This window comes from Callospermophilus lateralis, chromosome 2 (genome assembly GCF_048772815.1).
Source record: "Callospermophilus lateralis isolate mCalLat2 chromosome 2, mCalLat2.hap1, whole genome shotgun sequence".
NCBI lineage: Eukaryota > Metazoa > Chordata > Mammalia > Rodentia > Sciuridae > Callospermophilus > Callospermophilus lateralis.
In genome coordinates, this window is record NC_135306.1 from 166,617,370 (window position 1) to 166,637,592 (window position 20,223).

General features: G+C 42.7%; 1 protein-coding gene across 1 annotated transcript in view; it reads right to left on the reverse strand.

Moving 5' to 3' along the window:
- Positions 1–1,057: 1,057 nt before the first annotated feature.
- Sergef (secretion regulating guanine nucleotide exchange factor) overlaps positions 1,058–20,223 on the reverse strand; it is a 226,498-nt gene continuing 207,332 nt past the window's right edge. Inside the window, 2 exon segments of the mRNA XM_076846972.1 lie at positions 1,058–1,149; positions 1,152–1,399. Of these exon segments, the coding sequence (XP_076703087.1) occupies positions 1,096–1,149; positions 1,152–1,399 (302 nt within the window). The 3' untranslated portion in view covers positions 1,058–1,095.

The following is a 20,223-nucleotide window of genomic DNA, read 5'->3' on the forward strand; positions in this document are numbered from 1 at the left end:
TATGGCCTTGAGATGGTCCTGCCCCCTCTGTAGGCCTCCATTTTCCTACAACAATGAAAATGTTGGATAAGATGAATAGTTTTTAAACTTTCTCAAGGACCCCATCATCTAAAGAAATCTTATGTGATGCTAAATACATTATATATAGGTAGAACTAAAGCTTCTTTGAAAAAAGTGGAGGTGGGTAATCCAGTCCTTTGTCTACTTGGCCTCCTTTACTTGTAGTCCATAAAGGAGCCACTGAATTCTCAGAAGACTCAATGGGGCTCTGAAGACTGCAATTTGAAGGTTCATTAGACTAGATGGTGATTAAGGGTCCTCCAGCTTTGATGTCTTAGGATTCTTAACTTCTTAAAGTCACTGGACCTTAGTCATCACAGACCCCAGGTCCGAAACTATCCACGTTAGCCATTACAATCACCCAGGTTGGCTCCAGAGTCCTGCCTGGCTTAGATGATGATGAAACTTCTGAGGGTTTCATTGGTTTGAGATTAGTTTTCCCAGGGACCTCCTCTTCTGGGTCTTTCAAAGAGTCATGTCCTTTTATCTATTTACTCATTCCATGACCCCATACCCCAGCCCTTTCTCCCTTGGCCCTAGCTAGCAAGCTCAAAGCACCTTCCTTTCAAAGTGTCCAGGTGAAGCACCTCAGTATCCTTGAATGGACAAACTGCAAGCTCTGTCCCTTAGAGTGAAACCCCAGCATGGGGTTTGTGGCTGCTTCTGCATGACCAAGGAACCCTCTTTCTAGCTGAATCAAACACTGCTGGACCAAAACAGTCATGGCACTAGTGTGGGGTTTTCTGGCTCTACCAGGCAGGAGAGGCTGGAACCTTCTGCTGGAATTTTGGATTTTCATGTCCTTTTGTGGGGACCCATCCTTCACTGAATAAAAGGGATGTGTTCTCCTTAAAAGCCTAGATACCGGGAAAACAGCCTCTGCTGTTCTGGTTTGTGGTCAGCTCAATCAGTTGTGCCTCCACGTCCTTCTCAGGTCAATCCCATAACCCAACAAAGTCAGTCTCCAGAAAAACTTTTGGAGAAAAAAAGCCACTTTATTAGGTTGTCTATCACAGCCCTTCACTCCTGGGATTGTCAGAATGGCTTTGGGCTGAAGTTTCTGATTGTCTTTCCTTCCAGTTTCTCCTTTTGTCCATGCCTTCCTGAGATTTGGTGTCCTCCGTGGCATCCAGGGGAGAGTAGGTGACCCTGGGATCTTGGCCCAGTGCAAGATATGCTGGCAGCTGACAGAGGGCCAGGGAGTGGCCAGCGCCACATCCCACAAGGAGTCCTGATGCTGACTGCAGAAGCTGCACAGGCTTCGGGGCCCAGACGTTGGCTTCAGTGCCATCCCCACACATGCCATGCTCGTTCCAGCCCCAGGAGTGACACACCCCACCTGTGAAGAAGAGATAAGACTGCTGTGGAAGTGGGTTTGTATAACAGGGCTGAACACTCACCCGAAGGCGAAAGCGTCATCATAAACTCCAGTTCACACTTGTAAAAGCCAAGGCTCAATGACCCTTGATGGCATGCTCACTGCCCCTGCCTCACCACTGCTCCCCTCTGCGCCCCAGATCTGCTCTTATTCCCCGTAAGGCCTTCCTTTCTTTCAATGTCCTCACTTTTGAAGGTTCCAAACCTCCTCATTCTTTTGACTCCAATCTAAATGTCATTCAAATGCTAGGTTCACCATCCACCTGTTCCATATTGGATTTTTGCTACTGTCCTTGTCCTTTTTCGTGACTCACGAGGACCCTGTGCTCTAAAGATGCACATGCCACACTTGTGCATATCCATGGGGTGATGTGTTTACTGTCCCCTCCTCACCACCTCCACATTCTGTGGTGAGGCAAAGAACGTGTGTTTTGCTCACTGTTGGGTCACTAGTATGGTGCTTGGTGCTCAGGAAGGGTTTGTTGGGTAGGGCCATGAACAAACTCAGACTTGCACAACCACAAAATGACCACACCAGCAACAGTCCAGGTCACTTGATGATCTAGGATGCTCCATCCTATCAGATCCCTCTCCTAGGAGCTAAGCACCTTCAGGTGGTTGTTTTAACTTTTCTATAGTTGTTTTAACTTTTTCTCCTGGATATAAAACATCATCATGGAATGGAAAAAAGAGAAATGGAAGAGTCTAAAGATACGCAGGACTGCACAATCTCATCCATCACCATGAATATCTGGTATCTCTCTTTTAAACCTTTATTTTGTGAAATTTTTAAATATTTGTGTATATTTTTATACTGCTTTTACCCCTTAACATTATACCATAAACATTTCTCCATGGACTTGTACATTATTAAAAAAGTAAATTAAAAACTAATTTGCTTGAAATTTTGAAATAATTTAGTATGCAGAAAAGTATATATCCTCACCCAAACTTAGAACATGGGTTAACATTTTGCCATATCTGTTTCAATCCTTCCCTTAAAGAAAATAAAAAGTCCCACTTCCCACTTTTGCCCCTCCACCCCACTCTCCTTCACAGAAGTAACCACTGTTTTGGCTCTTGTACATTTTTCATTATTTGGACTCTTGTACATTTTTCAATACATGTGTCCTTAACTACTATGTAATATTTTGTCTTAAAGACCTCCAAAAATAGTATCCAAATATGTATCTTTTGTGTGACTTGCTCTTTATCCTCAGCATTGTTTTAGAAATTTATCTGAGCTGATAGGAACAGATCTAGCTCATTCAGTTTAACCATGCATAGTAGCTCATGTAAAATCCTATTCTAAAAATTCACTTCCCTCAGAATGATAGTTCTTTAATAATGATCACTGTTGCTACTTTGTAATATATCATATATAAAAATGTTACATGACAATAATACTAACATGCTTGCTATTATAAACAGTAATTCAATGAACTTTGAACAACAATATTTCAAGGAATAATTTTTAACATGTCTATTGGTAGAAACTGACATTTGTGCCAGGTGATCCCTAGAACCGTCCATGAGTCACAGAGACTCATATGTTTTAACTTTAAGATGGTCAAATAGCTCTTCAAAGTCATTTGTACTCCCATTAGCAATGAATATGAATTTGTTTCTTTGTGTCTTTGCCTTTAGACTCTTGCTATTCTGATAAGTATATCTGATTAGCGTGCATTTCCTGCTAGTGAGATGGAGCACTGTTTCATGTTTCTTTGCCATGCCTTCTACAGATTACCTATTTACATCCTTTGCTTGTTTTGTTCTTTGGTTGTTTGCCTTTTTCTTATTGATTCTTTCTTTTGTTTATATAAATCCTCCCTCCGTTGTTATGTGCACTGCAAGTACTACAGTATGTCTCTTCACTTTGTTTATGGTGCTTTTGTTATACAGATTTATTTATAATGGCTGCCTAATTGCCCATTATTAAGATTAAACAATTTACTTATCTCCTATTATCAGATACTTAGGTTGCTTCTAATTTTTCATTATTTTGTATAGAATTGCTATAAACATCTTTATGCATGAATCTTTGTCACTCTAATTATTTTCTCAAATTAGATTCTCAGAATGGGAATTCCTGATCAAAGGGTATAGACCTTTCTGAGAATCCTGTCAGAATACTTTTCAAAAAAGCTACTTGAATTACAACTTCAGCAATCTGGGAGTCTGTCTCACTCTTGTATTGCCAGTATTTATTAATATTATAATATTTAAAAATCCTTTCCAATTCAAAGACAAAAAATGGTATCTCATTTTAATTTGCATTTTGATTACCATTGAAGCTGAAAAATAATTCTTATGTTTCTCAGATATTTGTACTTCCTCTTTTTGTACTGTCTGCTGTCTATCTTTTTTTCTGGTTAGGATAAGAGTTTAAGAGCTCACACCCAACAATGAGCTGGGTTCAAATCATAGCTACACCATTCATGAACTGGCTGTGCACTGTAGGCAGATCACTCAGCTCTCAGTGCCTCTGTTTCTCCATCTGTTAAATGGAGGTAATGATAGTATCTTTCTTATAGTGTTGTTTACAAGGATTAAATAACTAAGTGACTAAGTGTGTATAAAATACTTGGTATAGAGTCTGGCATAATATGCTACATAAGTACTTGCTTAATGCTGTTATGTCTTAAGAGCTTTGTTGTTTAAAAACTTTTATTTTAAGGATATTAATTCTTCCTCTGTCATATTTGACATTAACATTTTTTGTGTTTGATTTAAAATTATTTTAGGTCTTTTGATATACCTGTTTATGGTTCAATATAGTAAAATTTATTGATCTTTTATGTTCAATTCTTCCATTGCTAATGAGAACTGAGTTCATCTCTATATAGATCAGAAAATACTGTTTCTGATTATCTGATCATTTGAATTTTTAAATCTTTACAATTAACTAATTTTCCATTCAAAATTGTTTTTCAGACCATTCTTGCAAGAGAGGAAGGCTGGCTGGGCCCTGGGATTACCCTTCCTGCTCCTTTTCCTTAGTAGGAAGGCAGGCACTGGTCAAAAGCTTGGGTCTGGGGAAACACAGATGTCTACCTGTTTGGCAGGTGCAGGAGGAAGCTCACACAGAGAGGATGAGCCCCAGGCTGCATTTCCTGCTGCCAGGCCAGTGCTTCAGCCAGGGTAGAGTGTGTAGAGGAGCCTTGGTACCTTTGGGCCCAGTGAGGTACTTGGTGTGGGCTTTGTGCCCAGTCCTGGTGAGTGGCACAGCTGACTGTCAGCAGGGATGGGGGTGGGAGGAAGGCAGAGCTGACCTCCCAGCAGGACAAGGCACAATGGGCAGCTGGCAGATCCCTTTCCTCCTGCCAAAGGGAACATGCTCTAAGGAAGCCACACTCTGGGCTGGGGTAGCCAGAAGCTCAGAGCCAGGACATTCATGCCCACTGGGTTGAGAAGCCTGTCAGAGGCCCAGAGATCCCTTTCTCAGTGCTTCCAGAGAAAGCATACTCAAGGTTATATTCTTTACATGCTTTAATTCTAACAGTTCTGTGAGCCACCACATTTGATAGACGATTTTTATTTTTAATACACAAGACTGGTGTTCTAGGGCCCAGGCAGTAAGTCTCCAACATCTGTGCTAAATTCTGCATATTTTATACCAGAGCTTGCCAGACTCGTATAAAGTGCAGATAGGAAATGTTTTAGGTTCAAAGGTCACATTATATTTCTGTCACATATTCTCTCTCTCTCTCTTTTTTAAATTTATTTTTTAGGTATAGTTGGACAAAATGCCTTTATTTTATTTATTTATTTTTATGAGGTGCTGAGGATCGAACCCAGAGCCTCGCAGGTGTTAGGTGAGTGCTCTACCACTGAGCCCCAGCCCCTATTCTCTCTCTCTCTCGCTCTCTCTCTCTCTTTTTTTTTTTTTTTACAACCCTTTAAAAGCCATTCTTAAGTGGTGACTTCACAAAGAAACAGGCCATAAGTCAGAGTTGATAGTAGTTTGCTGATTCCAGTATGGACCTACTAGTTCAATATTTACTATGGACAGTGCTATGCTGTCCTGGGTCCCATATTACCACACAGCTGTGTGATAATGGCACTTAGGTCCCTACCTACCTCACAGGGTTTTCAAGATGAAAATTAATGCCCCAGCACAGAGTTTGATAAATGGTAACAGCTCACACCCATGTGGGAAGCCGACCACAGGGAGGGGAGAAAAAGGTAAGGAAGTCCACACCAGTGGCAAAAGGCACAAAGGAGAGGGCAGGGCCCAGCAGATGGGAAGGTGCAGGGTAAATGACAGGAAGTGTAGGTTTCCAAACGTTTTGAACAAACCTCCTATAGAAAATTACTAGGCAGTCAAACTTAGAAAGCAAAGAGTGGTCATCTCCTGAGCAGAAAGGCATGCAGAAGGACATCTTTAAGACACGAGCCCCTCTAGCATTTGAGAATAGGTCTGAACCCTGCTCCCCTCACCCCACACACAAACACATCACTTAGCCCACTATGTCAGGGCACAGTGAGGATAGAAAGCCTGCTGGTGTGGCAAGAGACTGCCATGCAGGCTGCGCTCCTGCAGGCATGGAAGAAAGGAGTATGGCCTGCTGCAAGCCTCACCTTGGCTGGCTCAAGTACAGAACACCTAGTTTTCAAAGCAGGTGGGTGAGAGGATGACTCCTGGTTTTACAGAGGATACCCACCAGGTCCTTGAGGACACTAATGCCATCTGGTTGAAGGAGACTGGCTTTGCTAGCTCCAGGTCCCAGAGTGGGTAGAGAGCCCCACAGTTCACACAGGGTTCCCCAGCCTCTTGGAGTGAAGGCCCTCTATTCATAGGGCTCGATCTGGCCTGTGACAAGTAGTGGAGGTCATGACCCACCACATGCCTTAGCCTAAAAACACTACATGCAGTGGAACCTCAGGATTGACAGAGTCCCTGGCACAAGCTAGACATAATGTCCAAATCTGTTCAGCCATTGTGGCACCTGCCGGATCTTCTTGGCAACCTGGGTTTTCTCAGGGCCTTATGGTGCTGGGACTGTAGCCCAGTGTTAAGGAGGGGGTGGTATCTTTGCTAGAGGGACTTGCCTAGGAGAGACAAATTCCTGACATGTGTTGTAGAGTCCCCTGGCTGTCTCCTGAACCACAATGAAGATTGTATTTCCCAACCTCCCTTGTAGCTGAGTATAACCAATGAGGTTCAAGCTGAAATGTTCTGCAATAGCTTATGGAACTCCCCTTAGAAGAGATGGCATATCCTTTTGCCCCTTCTTGTTTGTCCCTCCCCCATCTTGTCACTGGGAATGTGGGTATAATAGCTGTATTTCTAGACACCATCTCTGACCTTGAGGATAAGGGTTGCAACCTAGGAATGGTGCCTTTTAATTTCATATAAATATTACCCCATTCCCACAGAAACCCTCCAGGGGTTATTACCTCCATTTTTTATAGATAAAATGACTAGGCTCAAAGAGGGAAAATAACTCATCCATGATCACACAGCCTTTCTAGTCAGGACTAGAATCAAAGACTCTCAAATCTCAGGCTTTTTCACCAGTTTTAAACCTTGTGAAAATGCTGACAAAATCTCTGAGTACTTGGTGTATGCCAGACCCTCTGATAAGTACTCTGTAAGTATGAATTCACCAAACCCTCACAACAAGGCCGTGAGGCACAATCGGACATGATTCCCATTTCCCAGAGATCTGGGAGCTGCGCAAGGTTGTACAGTAGGAAGTGCAACTAGATCGACCCCAGGCAGTCTGACTCCAGGACCTCTTCTGTTAGACTGTTCTCTTGAGCCCAAACAGCGCTTCCTGTCACTAAGCAAAGGGACAGTAACAGCCTCCATGAGGGTACAGGAGAACTGTGGTTTGTGAGAGGGCACTCTGCAGAGGAGCGTTTTCTAGCCCTGTGAGCCCTGGGGCTGGCCCTCCCACTTCTGGTGGATGCTGGGAAGAGGAGGCGGGGTGAGAAAAGTCAGGGTTCACATTGTCTCCTGCTGGTCCCAGAGCTCATACACACTTGGCCACAGTCAGAGCTACTCCTCTGCAATGCCAGGCTGAGAGAAGGAGGCAGGGTGTGGTGAGCACCCTCACACACAGGAAGGCTCTGCACTCAGCAAGCTGGTACATGGTAGTGAGGACAAAGCTGGGCAAGTCTGGGGAACACTTCTGAGTGTCTAGTCACCCAAACTCACAGGGATCCTACACTTCTAGCAGCAGTTGGTGGGATAGTCCTTAGGGCCCTGCTGTGAGCAAAGAACAGTGAAGAGCCAGATTTCAGGCCTCCTGAAGAGCTCTGGGTCTAGGCAGCAACAATGAGATAGAGAGAAGGGGTTTGGGTCCTCCCTCTCCTGCCTGGACCACTGCAACAGCTACTCCACCTTGTGTATGGAGGCCCCTGGCCTGGCTGGGAACAATCAGGTGAAAAGAAAGACTGGGATAGATCCTCCCATGGGACTTTCCTGTCCCTGCTTATGACACCTTGTCTAGGACCCATATCTGGTTCTCCATGGCCTGTCCCTTTCAGCCTCACCCCCACCCCCCTTTCCCAGCTCATTTTCCCAGCACCATGGGCTTGCTACCTGCTCCCTGAATCCACCCAAGCCATTCATACTGGCATGCTCCTGCCCATGGTGAGTCCGTTTATTTCATCATTGGGTGCCTTTTGGGGTTCAAGTCCTGTGTTAGACAACAAGACCCAGAGAAGGGGAAAAAAAAAAAAAAAAAAAACTCCATTTGTGTTCACTGGGCCCCAGGCAACTAGGGAAGACAGTCATGGGAAAAGATCATTATGGGAACTAATGGCATATGGACCCAAGGAGGCACATACAACAGTCTTCACAGTAGCACTGTTTGTAATTACAAAAATTGGGGAACCCCAGAATATCCATTAATAGAAAGAAAAATGTTCAAGAAGCTAGGAGTTGACCCTACGATTAAGTTATATGTAGCTATTAAAAATAATGAGGCAGAGCTCAATGGGCCAACATGGGAAGGTATCCATCACATTTAAGAGAAAATAGGTTGCCGAACAATGGAGAGATAGTGTGATTCCAGTTATATGAAGCTGCTGTGTAGTTTATATGTACTGATCCTAAAGGATACATCCTATCCTGAGAACAGTTTTTGAGGCAGAAATAGAAAACTGTGGGGAGGGTGATTCTCATTTTTTTTTGTTGTGTATTTTCCAAATTTTTTAACAAGTAATCTCACAGGATGACTCAAAAAATAGTATTTTTATAAGAGACAGAGGTAGCATAGAGGAGAGGAAGATATGCTCTATTGCGGACAGGAGGTTGGTATCATTGAAAGTTCCAAGGTTAATTCTTAACTGGGTTTTGAAGGATGAATAAAAATAGAAGTCCCTTGAAATTTGCCCACTCTGAGCTGCCTCCATAGATCATAATGGCTGCAGAAGTGAAATGTGTCTGGGTGTAGGGCTGGATCCTCCTGGGCTGTTGGAAGGCTGTTAGTTTCACTTCCTCAGAGCACCTATGGTACTCAGACCTCTCTAAGCACCCACATCAACTGCTCCTGATTCTACAGGTATTTCTACTTGTTACTGTGTCACCATTCTGCAAGCTAGGAGTGAGAATGGGGTGCTTGAAGCAGAGAGATGGCTCATGGATCAGCCCTCAGGTGCATGGAACAGGCACTTAGGATACAGGCTTTGAGTAAAGTGAATCCATGTGGGCCTTTCCCTTGACCCTCTCTGAACCCACTGCTCTGTGTGAAGAAAAGCAGGGGAGGGGCTGAGAACTGGTGTCATCAACCCCACTCCTGTGTTTGGCTACTTAGCTTTATTCCCTGGTCTGTGGCCAGAGCTGCCTCCTGGCCACAGGCCTTAAGAGCAGAGAACTGTTAGACTGTCCCTGGTCATGCTGACACAGAAGAGAAGCAGCTCCTACTGTAGATGGCATGAAGACAATGGCCCCCTTTGGGCCTGACTGGGTGAAGAGACACTGTCAGTGTTGGCCTTTTAATAATTAGTCCATCCATCACTTTCTAGAGCCAATAATGCCGGAAGGCAAGGAGCTGAGGCAGCAGGAAGAAGCCATTCCTGAATAAGAAATTATTCCGGAGATGTTGTGGGTCTGTGGCCAAACTATCACAGGGAGGGCTATCAGTAGGAACAGGATGGACTAGGTCCCCTTCAGTCCTGAGAATGGGTGAGAAGAGTTGACAGAGGTGAGGCAAGGAGACCAGTGAGTGATTATCTACCAGGTAGGACGGATGAGGGCCTGGGAAGAAGGGACTTGGGAAGGTGAGAATCTGGCCACTTCTCACTCACTCCATCATCTTTCACTGGTGGTCTTACAAGGGCCCCTAACTGCTCCAGTGGCTTTTCCTCTTAATCAGAATAACATTAGCTGGTCCTCAGCTTCCCACTGACATCATATCCCATTGTGTTCCACTTTTCTGACATCACTCTGTCACTCTGGCTTCCTTACATTTTCTCAAACAGTACTCACCTCCGGACCTTTGTACTTGCTATTCCTGCTATCAGGAACATCCTTGTCTCTGCTTTCCCCAGGTTCACTCCCTTATGTTGTTCAGTTATTTATTTAAATGTCACTTATCTGAGAAGCCTTCTCTGATGATATTAAATAGCGATTTACCCCATCCCTGTCTCTTCTCACTTGCTGTATTTTTCTTTTTCAACTGTTTATTACTTCTTTCCTGACCAAAATACAACTTCTTTGAGAGGAAGGGATCTGTTTGGTTTGTGTCTGTACCCAGCACCTGAAACAGTACTTGGCATATACCAGAGCTCAATAAATACTGTTGTGTGAATTAACACATGAATGAATGACCAGCTAATGAAGGCCAAAAGGAAACCCACAGAAGTGGGAAGAAGCAGCTATGGGAATGGTCAATTCCAGCTCAGCACCAGGAACAACTCTGCAATGACTGGAAGGCTGCCTGGAAAGGTCCTGGGCCCCTAGCTGGCAAGGACATTCCAGAGTGGGTAGAGGCTGGGATGCAACAAATCAAAAGTCCTCCTGAACCTGGAGAGCTTGTGTGGTGGTGTGGCTAAGTATGGAAGAGCATAAGAAAGAAAGAGAAGGAAGGTGGGAGCAGATGTGCAGAGTGGAGAAATGTTCACTTCTCAGGCTGGGTTCCTCACACACAGAAGAATGGTTCTGGTGATACATAAAAGTATGCTGCATAGACTGATTTGAAGCTGCAAGGCTAGGGACTGTCCTAGAACCTCTTCTGGAACCCCAATGCTCAGAAGGTTGTTCAGTACTTTTTATTCTTCTTCTCTTTACATAAGAGGGAACTGAGACCCTTAGGGAGACAATACCATGTCGAAGTCCTTGCTGCCTGCCTTCTCACTGCTCTCCATTGCCCCCCTCTGCATCAAAGTGGGCATCTCTTCTGATAGTTTAGCAGCCCGGTGAGGCAGGCATTTGGATCAACCCTGTATGGGAGAGAAAACTGAATCTGGGTGAGGTTTAGAAACAGCCAAGCTGGAAGAGGCAGCGGCCAGCGCTCCCCCTCCCCCAGGAGTAGGAGGTACTGAGGCTGCTGTGGACATATTCCTCAGTCACCTGCAAAGAGAGCGTGCTGTGGCACATTGACTCCACTGGGTGACTATTCTTAGATCTAGGGAGCTAGGGATGACGGATTTAGAACTTACGAGGTGGAAACGTGTTGGCCTGTTTTATAAACAACTGAAACCTTCTCTAAAGACTATCTTGCTGAATTCTGTGTTCTCTGTTAGAACTGCTTTTTTCCTAGGCTTATTGGCTGCCCTGGGAGAAGGAACAGGAAAGGAAATTAACACTCTCAGGGGTCTCCTATCATGTATGATGCTACAGGCTTTTGCACAACCTATCTCATTTAACATAGCAGCCCTGGGAAAAAGTTTTTTTTTTGTTTTTTTTTTTTTTTTTTTTTTAAATCACTCTCTATGGATGAAGATACAGTGGCTAGGAGAAGTTCAGAAATTAGCACAGTCTAGCTGCCAAAGAAAATCTGGCCCTGAAGGTGGTTGGGGAAGTAGGACATAAGTACAGCACCTTTAGATTTTAATCTCTTTAGGTGTTTACAGATGGTTCTCCTGTTCTCTAAGATTTCTCCACTGTAGGTGACGTATCTTCCCTCTGTACACTGGGTGGTGTGAACTGTCCTCACTGTCAGCCAGGGCCCCTCCCTCAGCAGGTTGCAGGTTGTCATCATCCCTCTACAAGTGTGATATCCAGAACCAGCCATGGGCCCTAAAAATGATGGCTCACCAAGATGCACACATCCAGAGTCTCCATCTCCTTTAGTGCAGTCATATCAGCTGCCTTGAGTCCAGGTCTGCTGATTCTCACTGGAACCACAGTCCCATCTACTGCTCTTGTCTCCCCTGGTCCAGCCTGAGTGTTGGTATTTCATACCTGGTTGCAACTTTCAAATTATCTTCACTAAGTATCATCTTATTAAACAGATATAGTGATCTCCTCAGGGCAGCAGAGGGGCATGCAGTTCTGCACCCAAGAGCAGCCAGATTGTTGCCTTTCCTGGAGCTTGGTTTCCACAAGAGTTCTCTCAGAGCCTGTTTGGAACTCATCAGTGTGCAGAAGGAAGGCTGGGGAATTAGAGAAATAGTGGGGGTTGGGTAAGAAGGTCCAGAAGAATCCACATTCAGGGAAATGAAAGTGCTGGAGTTCACATGGGAATAGATGGTCCAAATCTAAGAAGGAATTCTCTCTGGGGTTCCAATCACTACTGAGTATGAGCTTTGTGTTTGGTGCTGTGCTCTATTCTGTTCAATCCACTTAGTATACACTGACTGACTCCGACAGAGCTCAAGTGCTAGGTTAGGTGGTTAAGCACCCATCCCACAGCAACAGCAGAGGGAGGAGATGAGTGAGTCCAGAAAGGCCATGCAGACAGAAGTCAGTCTCTCTTTCTCTCTCTCCATATATATTTACATATAAATTATATACATATATATTTATATATAAATTATAAAATATATATATATATAATTTTTTAAAACCGTAAAATTTTATCAAACTTCATGCCAATAAAAAAGTTATAGAATAGCCAAAAAAACTATGGATTAATACCTTTTATTTACATTGATATATTTTTTCTCTTAAATAGACTATTTTTAGGAGAAATTTTAGTTTCGCAGAAAATACAGTTTTCATATAGTCCCTACCTTTCCACATTCACAGCATCTTCCACTAGCAACATCCCAGCACCAGAAAGGTATATTTATTACAATCAATGAACCTACATTGACACATCATTGTTCCTCAAAATGTATAGTTTACATTAGGGTTCATTCTTGGTGTTGTTCAATCTATGGGTTTTGACAAATGTATAATGACACAATCTACCATTACATTAAAAGTTAAGCATCCTTTATCTGAAAATCTGAAATCTAAAATGATCCAAAATCCAAAGCTTTTTGAGCAGTGATATGACACCGTAAGTGGAAAATCCTATGCCTAAGCCCATGAGATGAGTTGCAATCAAAACACAGGCACACTAAAAAGACTGTAAACTGGATGCTGTAGTGCATGCCTATAATCCCAGCAACTCAGGAGGCTGAGACAAGAGGACAGCAAGTTCAAGACCAGTTTCAGCAACTTAGCAAGACTCTGTCTCAAAAAATAAAAAGCACTGGGGATGAAGGTCAGTGATTTTTAAAGTGCTCTTGGGTTCATCTCCAGTAACACCCCACCCCACCACACCCCCGCCCCTACCAAAAAAAAAAAGAAAAAAAAGATTGTCTAAAATTTGCCTCAGGCTATTTGTACAAGGTGTTTTGAAACATAAATGAATTTTGTACTCAGGCTTGGGTCCCATCTGCAAGATATTTTATTCTTTATATGCAAATATTCCAAGAGTAAAAATAAAAAACTGAAATCTCAAACACTTTTGATCCCAAGCATAAGGGACACTCAACCCATCATACTGAAAAGTTTAACTACCCTGAAAATCCTCTGTGTTTTGCCTATTTATCTCTTCACCTGGTAGAGATGATGAATAAATAATTGGGTGAATAATTATAGAGTGCTCATACTATTCAAACACAGTTCTAGTTGTAGGGAAACCTAGTAGTGAACATAACACAAGGTCCCTCTCTGAAAGAGGCTTACACTCTAATGGGAATGCAACAAGCAAGGACACAAGAAAATCAGATGTGACAGTAATAAGTTATAAAGGAAACAAAACAGAGTGATATGTTTCAGATGCACTGGGGGTCAGGAAGTCTCTCCAATAAGATGGCCTCTAAGTTGTGACCTGAAAGACAAGGAGTCAGCTATACAAGTACTTTAGGGAAGACCCTGCTGACAACAGAAATAACAAATACAAAGGCCAGAATTAGGAAGAGGCTTTGCATTTCCAGGTACAAGAAGATGAACAACTAATAATAATAATAAAAATAAAATGAATTTTGAAAAAAAGAAAAAGAAAGATGACCACAGTGAGTCATGTTAGGTGGGTGGGGTGGATGCCTGTGGGGGGCATGGCTAGAGAGTGAAAGAGACTACTTAGGGATACCTGATGAAAACTTAGGAATTCATTTGAGTATGCAGAGAAGTCTCTCTCTGAAGTTCTAAGCAGGGGATGATCAGTTCTTACTTGCACTTCAAAAGACTGCTCTCTGTAGGCTGATTACAAGGGCAAAATGAAGGGAGCTGACTTAGGAGGTTACTGCATTGCAGAAGACCAAGCAGGACAGGATGGTGACTCAGTAGGCTGGCAGCAGTGGGACAGACAGAAAGGAACACATTTACAATCTGCTTTGGAGGAGGGTTGTTAGGACTCGCTAATGAACTGTATATAAGAAGTGAGTGTACTACAGAGCAATAGTAACAAAAACAGCATGGTACTGGTACCAAAACAGGCAGGTGGACCAATGGTACAGAACAGAGGACACAGAGACCAATCCACAAAATTACAACTTTCTTATATTTGATAAAGGGGCTAAAAGCATGCAATGGAGGAAGGATAGCATCTTCAACAAATGGTGCTGGGAAAACTGGAAATCCATATGCAACAAAATGAAGCTGAACCCCTTTCTCTCGCCATGCACAAAAGTTAACTCAAAATGGATCAAAGAGCTTGATATCAAATCAGAGACTCTGCGCCTGATAGAAGAAAAAGTTGGCTCCGATCTACATATTGTGGGGTCGGGCTCCAAATTCCTTAATAGGACGCCCATAGCCCAAGAGTTAATAACAAGAATAAACAAATGGGACTTACTTAAACTAAAAAGTTTTTTCTCAGCAAGAGAAACAATAAGAGAAGTAAATAGGGAGCCTACATCCTGGGAACAAATTTTTACCCCTCACACTTCAGATAGAGCCCTAATTTCCAGAATATACAAAGAACTCAAAAAATTAAACAATAAGAAAACAAATAACCCAATCAACAAATGGGCCAAGGACCTGAACAGACACTTCTCAGAGGAGGACATACAATCAATCAATAAGTACATGAAAAAATGCTCACCATCTCTAGCAGTCAGAGAAATGCAAATCAAAACCACCCTAAGATACCATCTCACTCCAGTAAGATTGGCAGCCATTATGAAGTCAAACAACAATAAGTGCTGGCGAGGATGTGGGGAAAAGGGTACACTTGTACATTGCTGGTGGGACTGCAAATTGGTGCGGCCAATTTGGAAAGCAGTATGGAGATTCCTGGGAAAGCTGGGAATGGAACCATTGACCCAGCTATCGCCCTCCTTGGACTATTCCCTGAAGACCTTAAAAGAGCATACAATAGGGATACTGCCACATCAATGATCATAGCAGCACAATTCACAATAGCTAGACTGTGGAACCAACTTAGATGCCCTTCAATAGATGGATGGATAAAAAAAAAATATATGGCATTTATACACAATGGAGTATTATGCAGCACTAAAAAATGACAAAATCATGGAATTTGCAGGGAAATGGATGGCATTAGAGCAGATTATACTAAGTGAAGCTAGCCAATCCTTAAAAAACAAATGCCAAATGTCTTCTTTGATTTAAGGAGAGCAACTAAGAACTGAGTAGGGAGGAAGAGCATGAGGAAAAGATTAACATTAAACAGAGACGAGTGGTGGGAGGGAAAGGGAGAGAGAAGGGAAATTGCATGGAAACGGAAGGAAACCCTCAATGTTATACAAAATCACATATAAGAGGTTGTGAGGGGAAAGGTGGGGAAAAACAAGGGAGAGAACTGAACAATAGCAGATGAGGTAGAGAGGGAAGATGGGAGGGGAGGGGAGGGGGGATAGTAGGGGATAGGAAAGGCAGCAGAATACAACAGTCACTAATATGGCATTATGTAAAAATGTGAATGTGTAACTGATGTGATTCTGCAATTTGTATTTGGGGTAAAAATGTGAGTTCATAACTCACTGGAATCAAATGTATGAAAGATGATATGTCATGAGCTTTGTAATGTTTTGAACAACCAATTAAAAAAAAAGGTACGAAATGATAAAGTAAAAAAAAAAAAAAGTCAGTGACAGGACTCAAGGGAGGAAAGTAGTTCTACCTATGAAGTTGGGAAGGAACAGCCTTGGGGAGAAAATTGTGACACCCATTTTGGACATTTTTAAGGTATAAGTGCCTATAAAACATGAATGGTGGATATATTTCCAAAATAGAGATCACTGGTGGGCTTAAGAGATTAGACCTGAGCATGGGAAACTGTGATTGACAAATGCAGGAGCTACCAGGTGAGCAGGGGGCAGCTCAGGAAGCAATGCTGTGCTCCTGGTGCTACAGGCCTAATAAGGTATCTTTTCTACTCTAAATCACACCTCTGTCTTTTTTTTTTCTTGAATGAAATGCATGACTGAAACATATGCATAATGGGTTAATAAATATAAATTTTCTTTATATTTATTACAAATAAATATTAATGAATGTCCCTAGTTCATTAAAACTAATAATGTTCGAAAGGAAAATTGCCATTTTGGGATAATTATAGTCACTGACCTAAGTTCACTGGAAGCAACATTCTTCCCTAATCCTGACAAGGGCCAGGACTGTGGGGCGTGGACACAGGGGCACAGTGCTGTTATCTTTGCACTGTGTGTCAGGGGGAGAAATGGCATTCCCAGAGGATACAGTGTTTGCAAGAAAAATGCTGCAGACCCAGCTGCCAGAGTCTCTTGGGGACATCTTCTCGTTCCTGGGAAGCATGAGGCTACTCAGAAATGAGGGCCTATCAGGCAGGTAGCCCTGAAGGTTCTTAAGTCCTGATCTTGAAAAGAAAAAACACAACTAAACAATAAAATACCTGATGAGTTCCCCTGGGTCTCCTGCCTACATGACTGTTCCTGTCTCTAGTTGGGACAAGGAGAAGACAGGTGAATAGTACACATCTCAAGTCCTTACTCAGTAGGTCAAAGAACCTGGAAATTCCAATCATTGCAGCTTAGTAGGTAGGGACCTAGACAGTTTGGATTTGACATTGCTTATCATCTGCTGTGTATGCCTAAGCCTCAGTTTCTTCATCTATAAATAAGGACAATCATCTTTCCCTTGTCCTTTTCTTTCTTTTCTTTTTTTTTTAAACAAATACATAGAGCACTCAGCACAGAGTCTGTCACATGATACATGTTCAACTGATACTTGTTCCCTCCCCCACCTCACCATCTGCCACTGGGATGGCCCCATGTTTCCTCCTTAGGATCTAGTTCCTAGCCCTCCTGGGTCTGATCTGTCTTTGCCGACAGATGTTAGTAAATGTGGAAGAATCCTTTAATATTGAGGCAAACGACAAAATCATGTCATCCATCCTCTTCTTTCCCATCTTCAAGCACCCCCTATGTGGACTAAGTAGGTAACGTTTCACACAGTTCTAGCTGAGGGTTTACTTTAGTATCTGTCTGAGGTATCCTGACAGGCACAAGCCACTAAGCTTTGCTATGGAAACCGTTTTGTTATTCTCTGCTGTGTCATTTGTTTTCTGGCTTAGCTGCTGTTGTGATACAGGGGGAAGGGCAGTGGATAAGGCACTCATGGATCAGACTCCTAGTGGGACCTGTCTCCTATAGAATTGCACAACAGGGCTAATCTCTTGCTTCTCTCTGGATCTTACCTTCCTCAACTCTAAGAAGTAGACATAGGCCACTATCTCCAAAGTGAGTCATATCCCTGGGGACCATCATACTTATTCACAGAGTCCTGGTACCCACTCCAGACCAACTCTCCAAGGGAGATTCTGATGTATTCCAGAATGTGAGAACCACTGCTATAGGAGATAGACTAGATGAACTGTTTTCAATACCCCATGAACTAAATGGGAAACAATGAAACAACTCTGGATGTAGCAGGGTAAGGGGCACTGAGCCCCATCTGCTCAGCCTCCCACCATTCCCAGATGGCTCCAAGGAATCCTGTAGCTTCCCAAAGCATAGATTGGAAATCAATGGACCAGATGCTTTCTAGAGCCTTCTCTAGAAGAGAAATCAGCATTCATTCATTCATCCAGAGATGCCTATTAAGTGCCTTTGTTATAACAAGTATTTGAAGTCAGAAGCTCTCCTATTTACTAGACGTATTATCTTGGGCAAATTACTTGATCTCTCTGGAGCTCAAATTTCTCAACTGAAAAATGACAGTATAATATTTATTTTTCTTACCTTATAATTCTTCTAATGATCAAATAATCAACTAATGCTTATGAAAAAAGTAGATACCTGGAGGGGACTCTGCAAATGCTTAGGAGACTACTATGATTATTAGTAGCAGTATATCCAACTACCTAAAGTCTGTTGAATTAAATTAAGTCCTCAGAGGACTCTAAGGATTGTTCTGTTCCTATTCTCCATAACTAAACTTCCAGAAACATTGAAGGGTTTGGAGAATGACTGGCCTGAAAACCTGTCTGCCGGACATCAACTTTCTTATAGGGATATTTCTGAGGGTTAAGAATACCCCTCAATTTTTTGCCTTCTAAATAAAACTTTTCTTATTGTCCAAATTTCCTTTAATGATTATATACTACTTTTTATAAATTACACATTTGTGTGTAGGTGTGTGTGAGGATGTGTCTGTATTTTTTTTGGTACTGAGTCCAATCCTTAGTGGGCACTTTACCAGTAAGCTTCATCCCCAGCCCTTTTATAAATTTTGAGATAGGGTTTTGCTAACTTGCCCAGGCTGGCCTTAAACTTACGATCCTCCTGCCTCAGCCTCCTGAATCACTGGGATTACAGTCACCATGTCCAACAATAAAAAAGAAAAAGAAAAAGAAAATCTAAAAGCCAACCCTTTTGGGTTGGAGGTGTGACTCAGTGATAGAGCGCTCACCTAGCATGCTAAAGGCCCTGGTTTCATCTCCAACACAGCAAATAAACAAAAAACCCAATCCTGTTAGAATACTGTCTGATATACACAGTTCTCTGTGAAACTCTTCTCTTTATCTTATACTTTAAAATTAATTCAAATGAAGCACTCAGCACAAGGCCACATGCAAAGCTCTGCCATAATGGGAGCAGCATGGCTGTAGGAGCCTCTGGCTGGTGTGTCTAACTTAGTCTTCAAGGCTTGGCTCTCCACCACCTCAGCATGTGGTCTTGGGTTAAGTCACTGCCTCTCTCAGACCAAACTCTGAGCCCATACAATTTGAAAGTACCAGCTTCAATGGTCTCCAAGGGCCCTTTTGGATACATCTCAGTATAACAGAGTAAACTTTTCAACACACCCAAGCTGATCCCAAAGCACATGTGAATTTGCTGAGGCTGCAGCCCCGTTGAGTTTCAGGTGTCTCATGGATATAATGCCTCTCTCTCCAGTCACTCATTTGGACTTGGAGCTTCAGACTTTCCAAAGCTCTAAAAGCCCCATCACAGACCTGAAACAAGAAGATAAGGAAGCAAGCACATCTAGATGACAGTTGGTTCACTTAAGAGCTGCCAGCTTATAATTGACAGGGTCATGATCGAAATCAAGGTATTTTGACTCAGTTCAGCTAAGTATACTTCACTTTACTGGAATTACATCCTAAAAAGATTACAGACCCCCCAAACCTTCATTTGGTGGAAAGACCACCAGAGTTTTAGTCAGACAATGGGAACAAGCCTTTCTTCCATCTCCTCCTGCTGTGTGGTTCAGCCCCTCCCAATCACTGAGCCTCAGTGTCTTCACCCATAGCAGGGGGTCATTATTGCTCCTGACAATTCCAGTGCTATAGTGAAGCTCTTGCAAGAGAGAATGGGAACTTTTCACACATTAGAGTTAGATGTTAGTTACCACAAATACCATAGAGTGTGGCCAAAGGGAGGGAGGAATCCCATGTTCTTCAAAAAAGTCAAAGCTCTGGAAAATCTGAGTGTTGAGCCATGGGGTACTGGCTATAGCACCTGAATGGGCAAGTCACTTTACTGTCTAGGCTGTGCTAGAGACAGACTCTCAGCTTGGCCCAGCTCCAGTCCTGAAGAGGCCAAACTGCAAGAAAGCTAAAAACTTTGGACTTAAGTATTGATAGAGCTCACCAGTGTGGATGGCTCCTTTTTCTAATCACTCATGCATTCATCCAGTCCACAAATGTCTTTTGAACATAAATTCCAGACAAAGTGATATTTGAGTGCCTTATATATGCTGGGAAGGAGGAAGGAAAAAAGATGAATGATAGGCCCCCTTTTTAAGGAAAATAACATTTAATCATCAACATATTCTAAGGTCATACTACATAAATATGAACTATGCTGTACTACTTTTGTTATGCCATATTATACCCATAATAACTCAATAGGGTAGGAATGTTCAGGATTCCTTTTTCACCTATGAAGAAGGTGAGGCTCAGCGAGGCTAAGGCTCACCCGAAAACTAAATGGCAAAGCCAGTGATTAAAC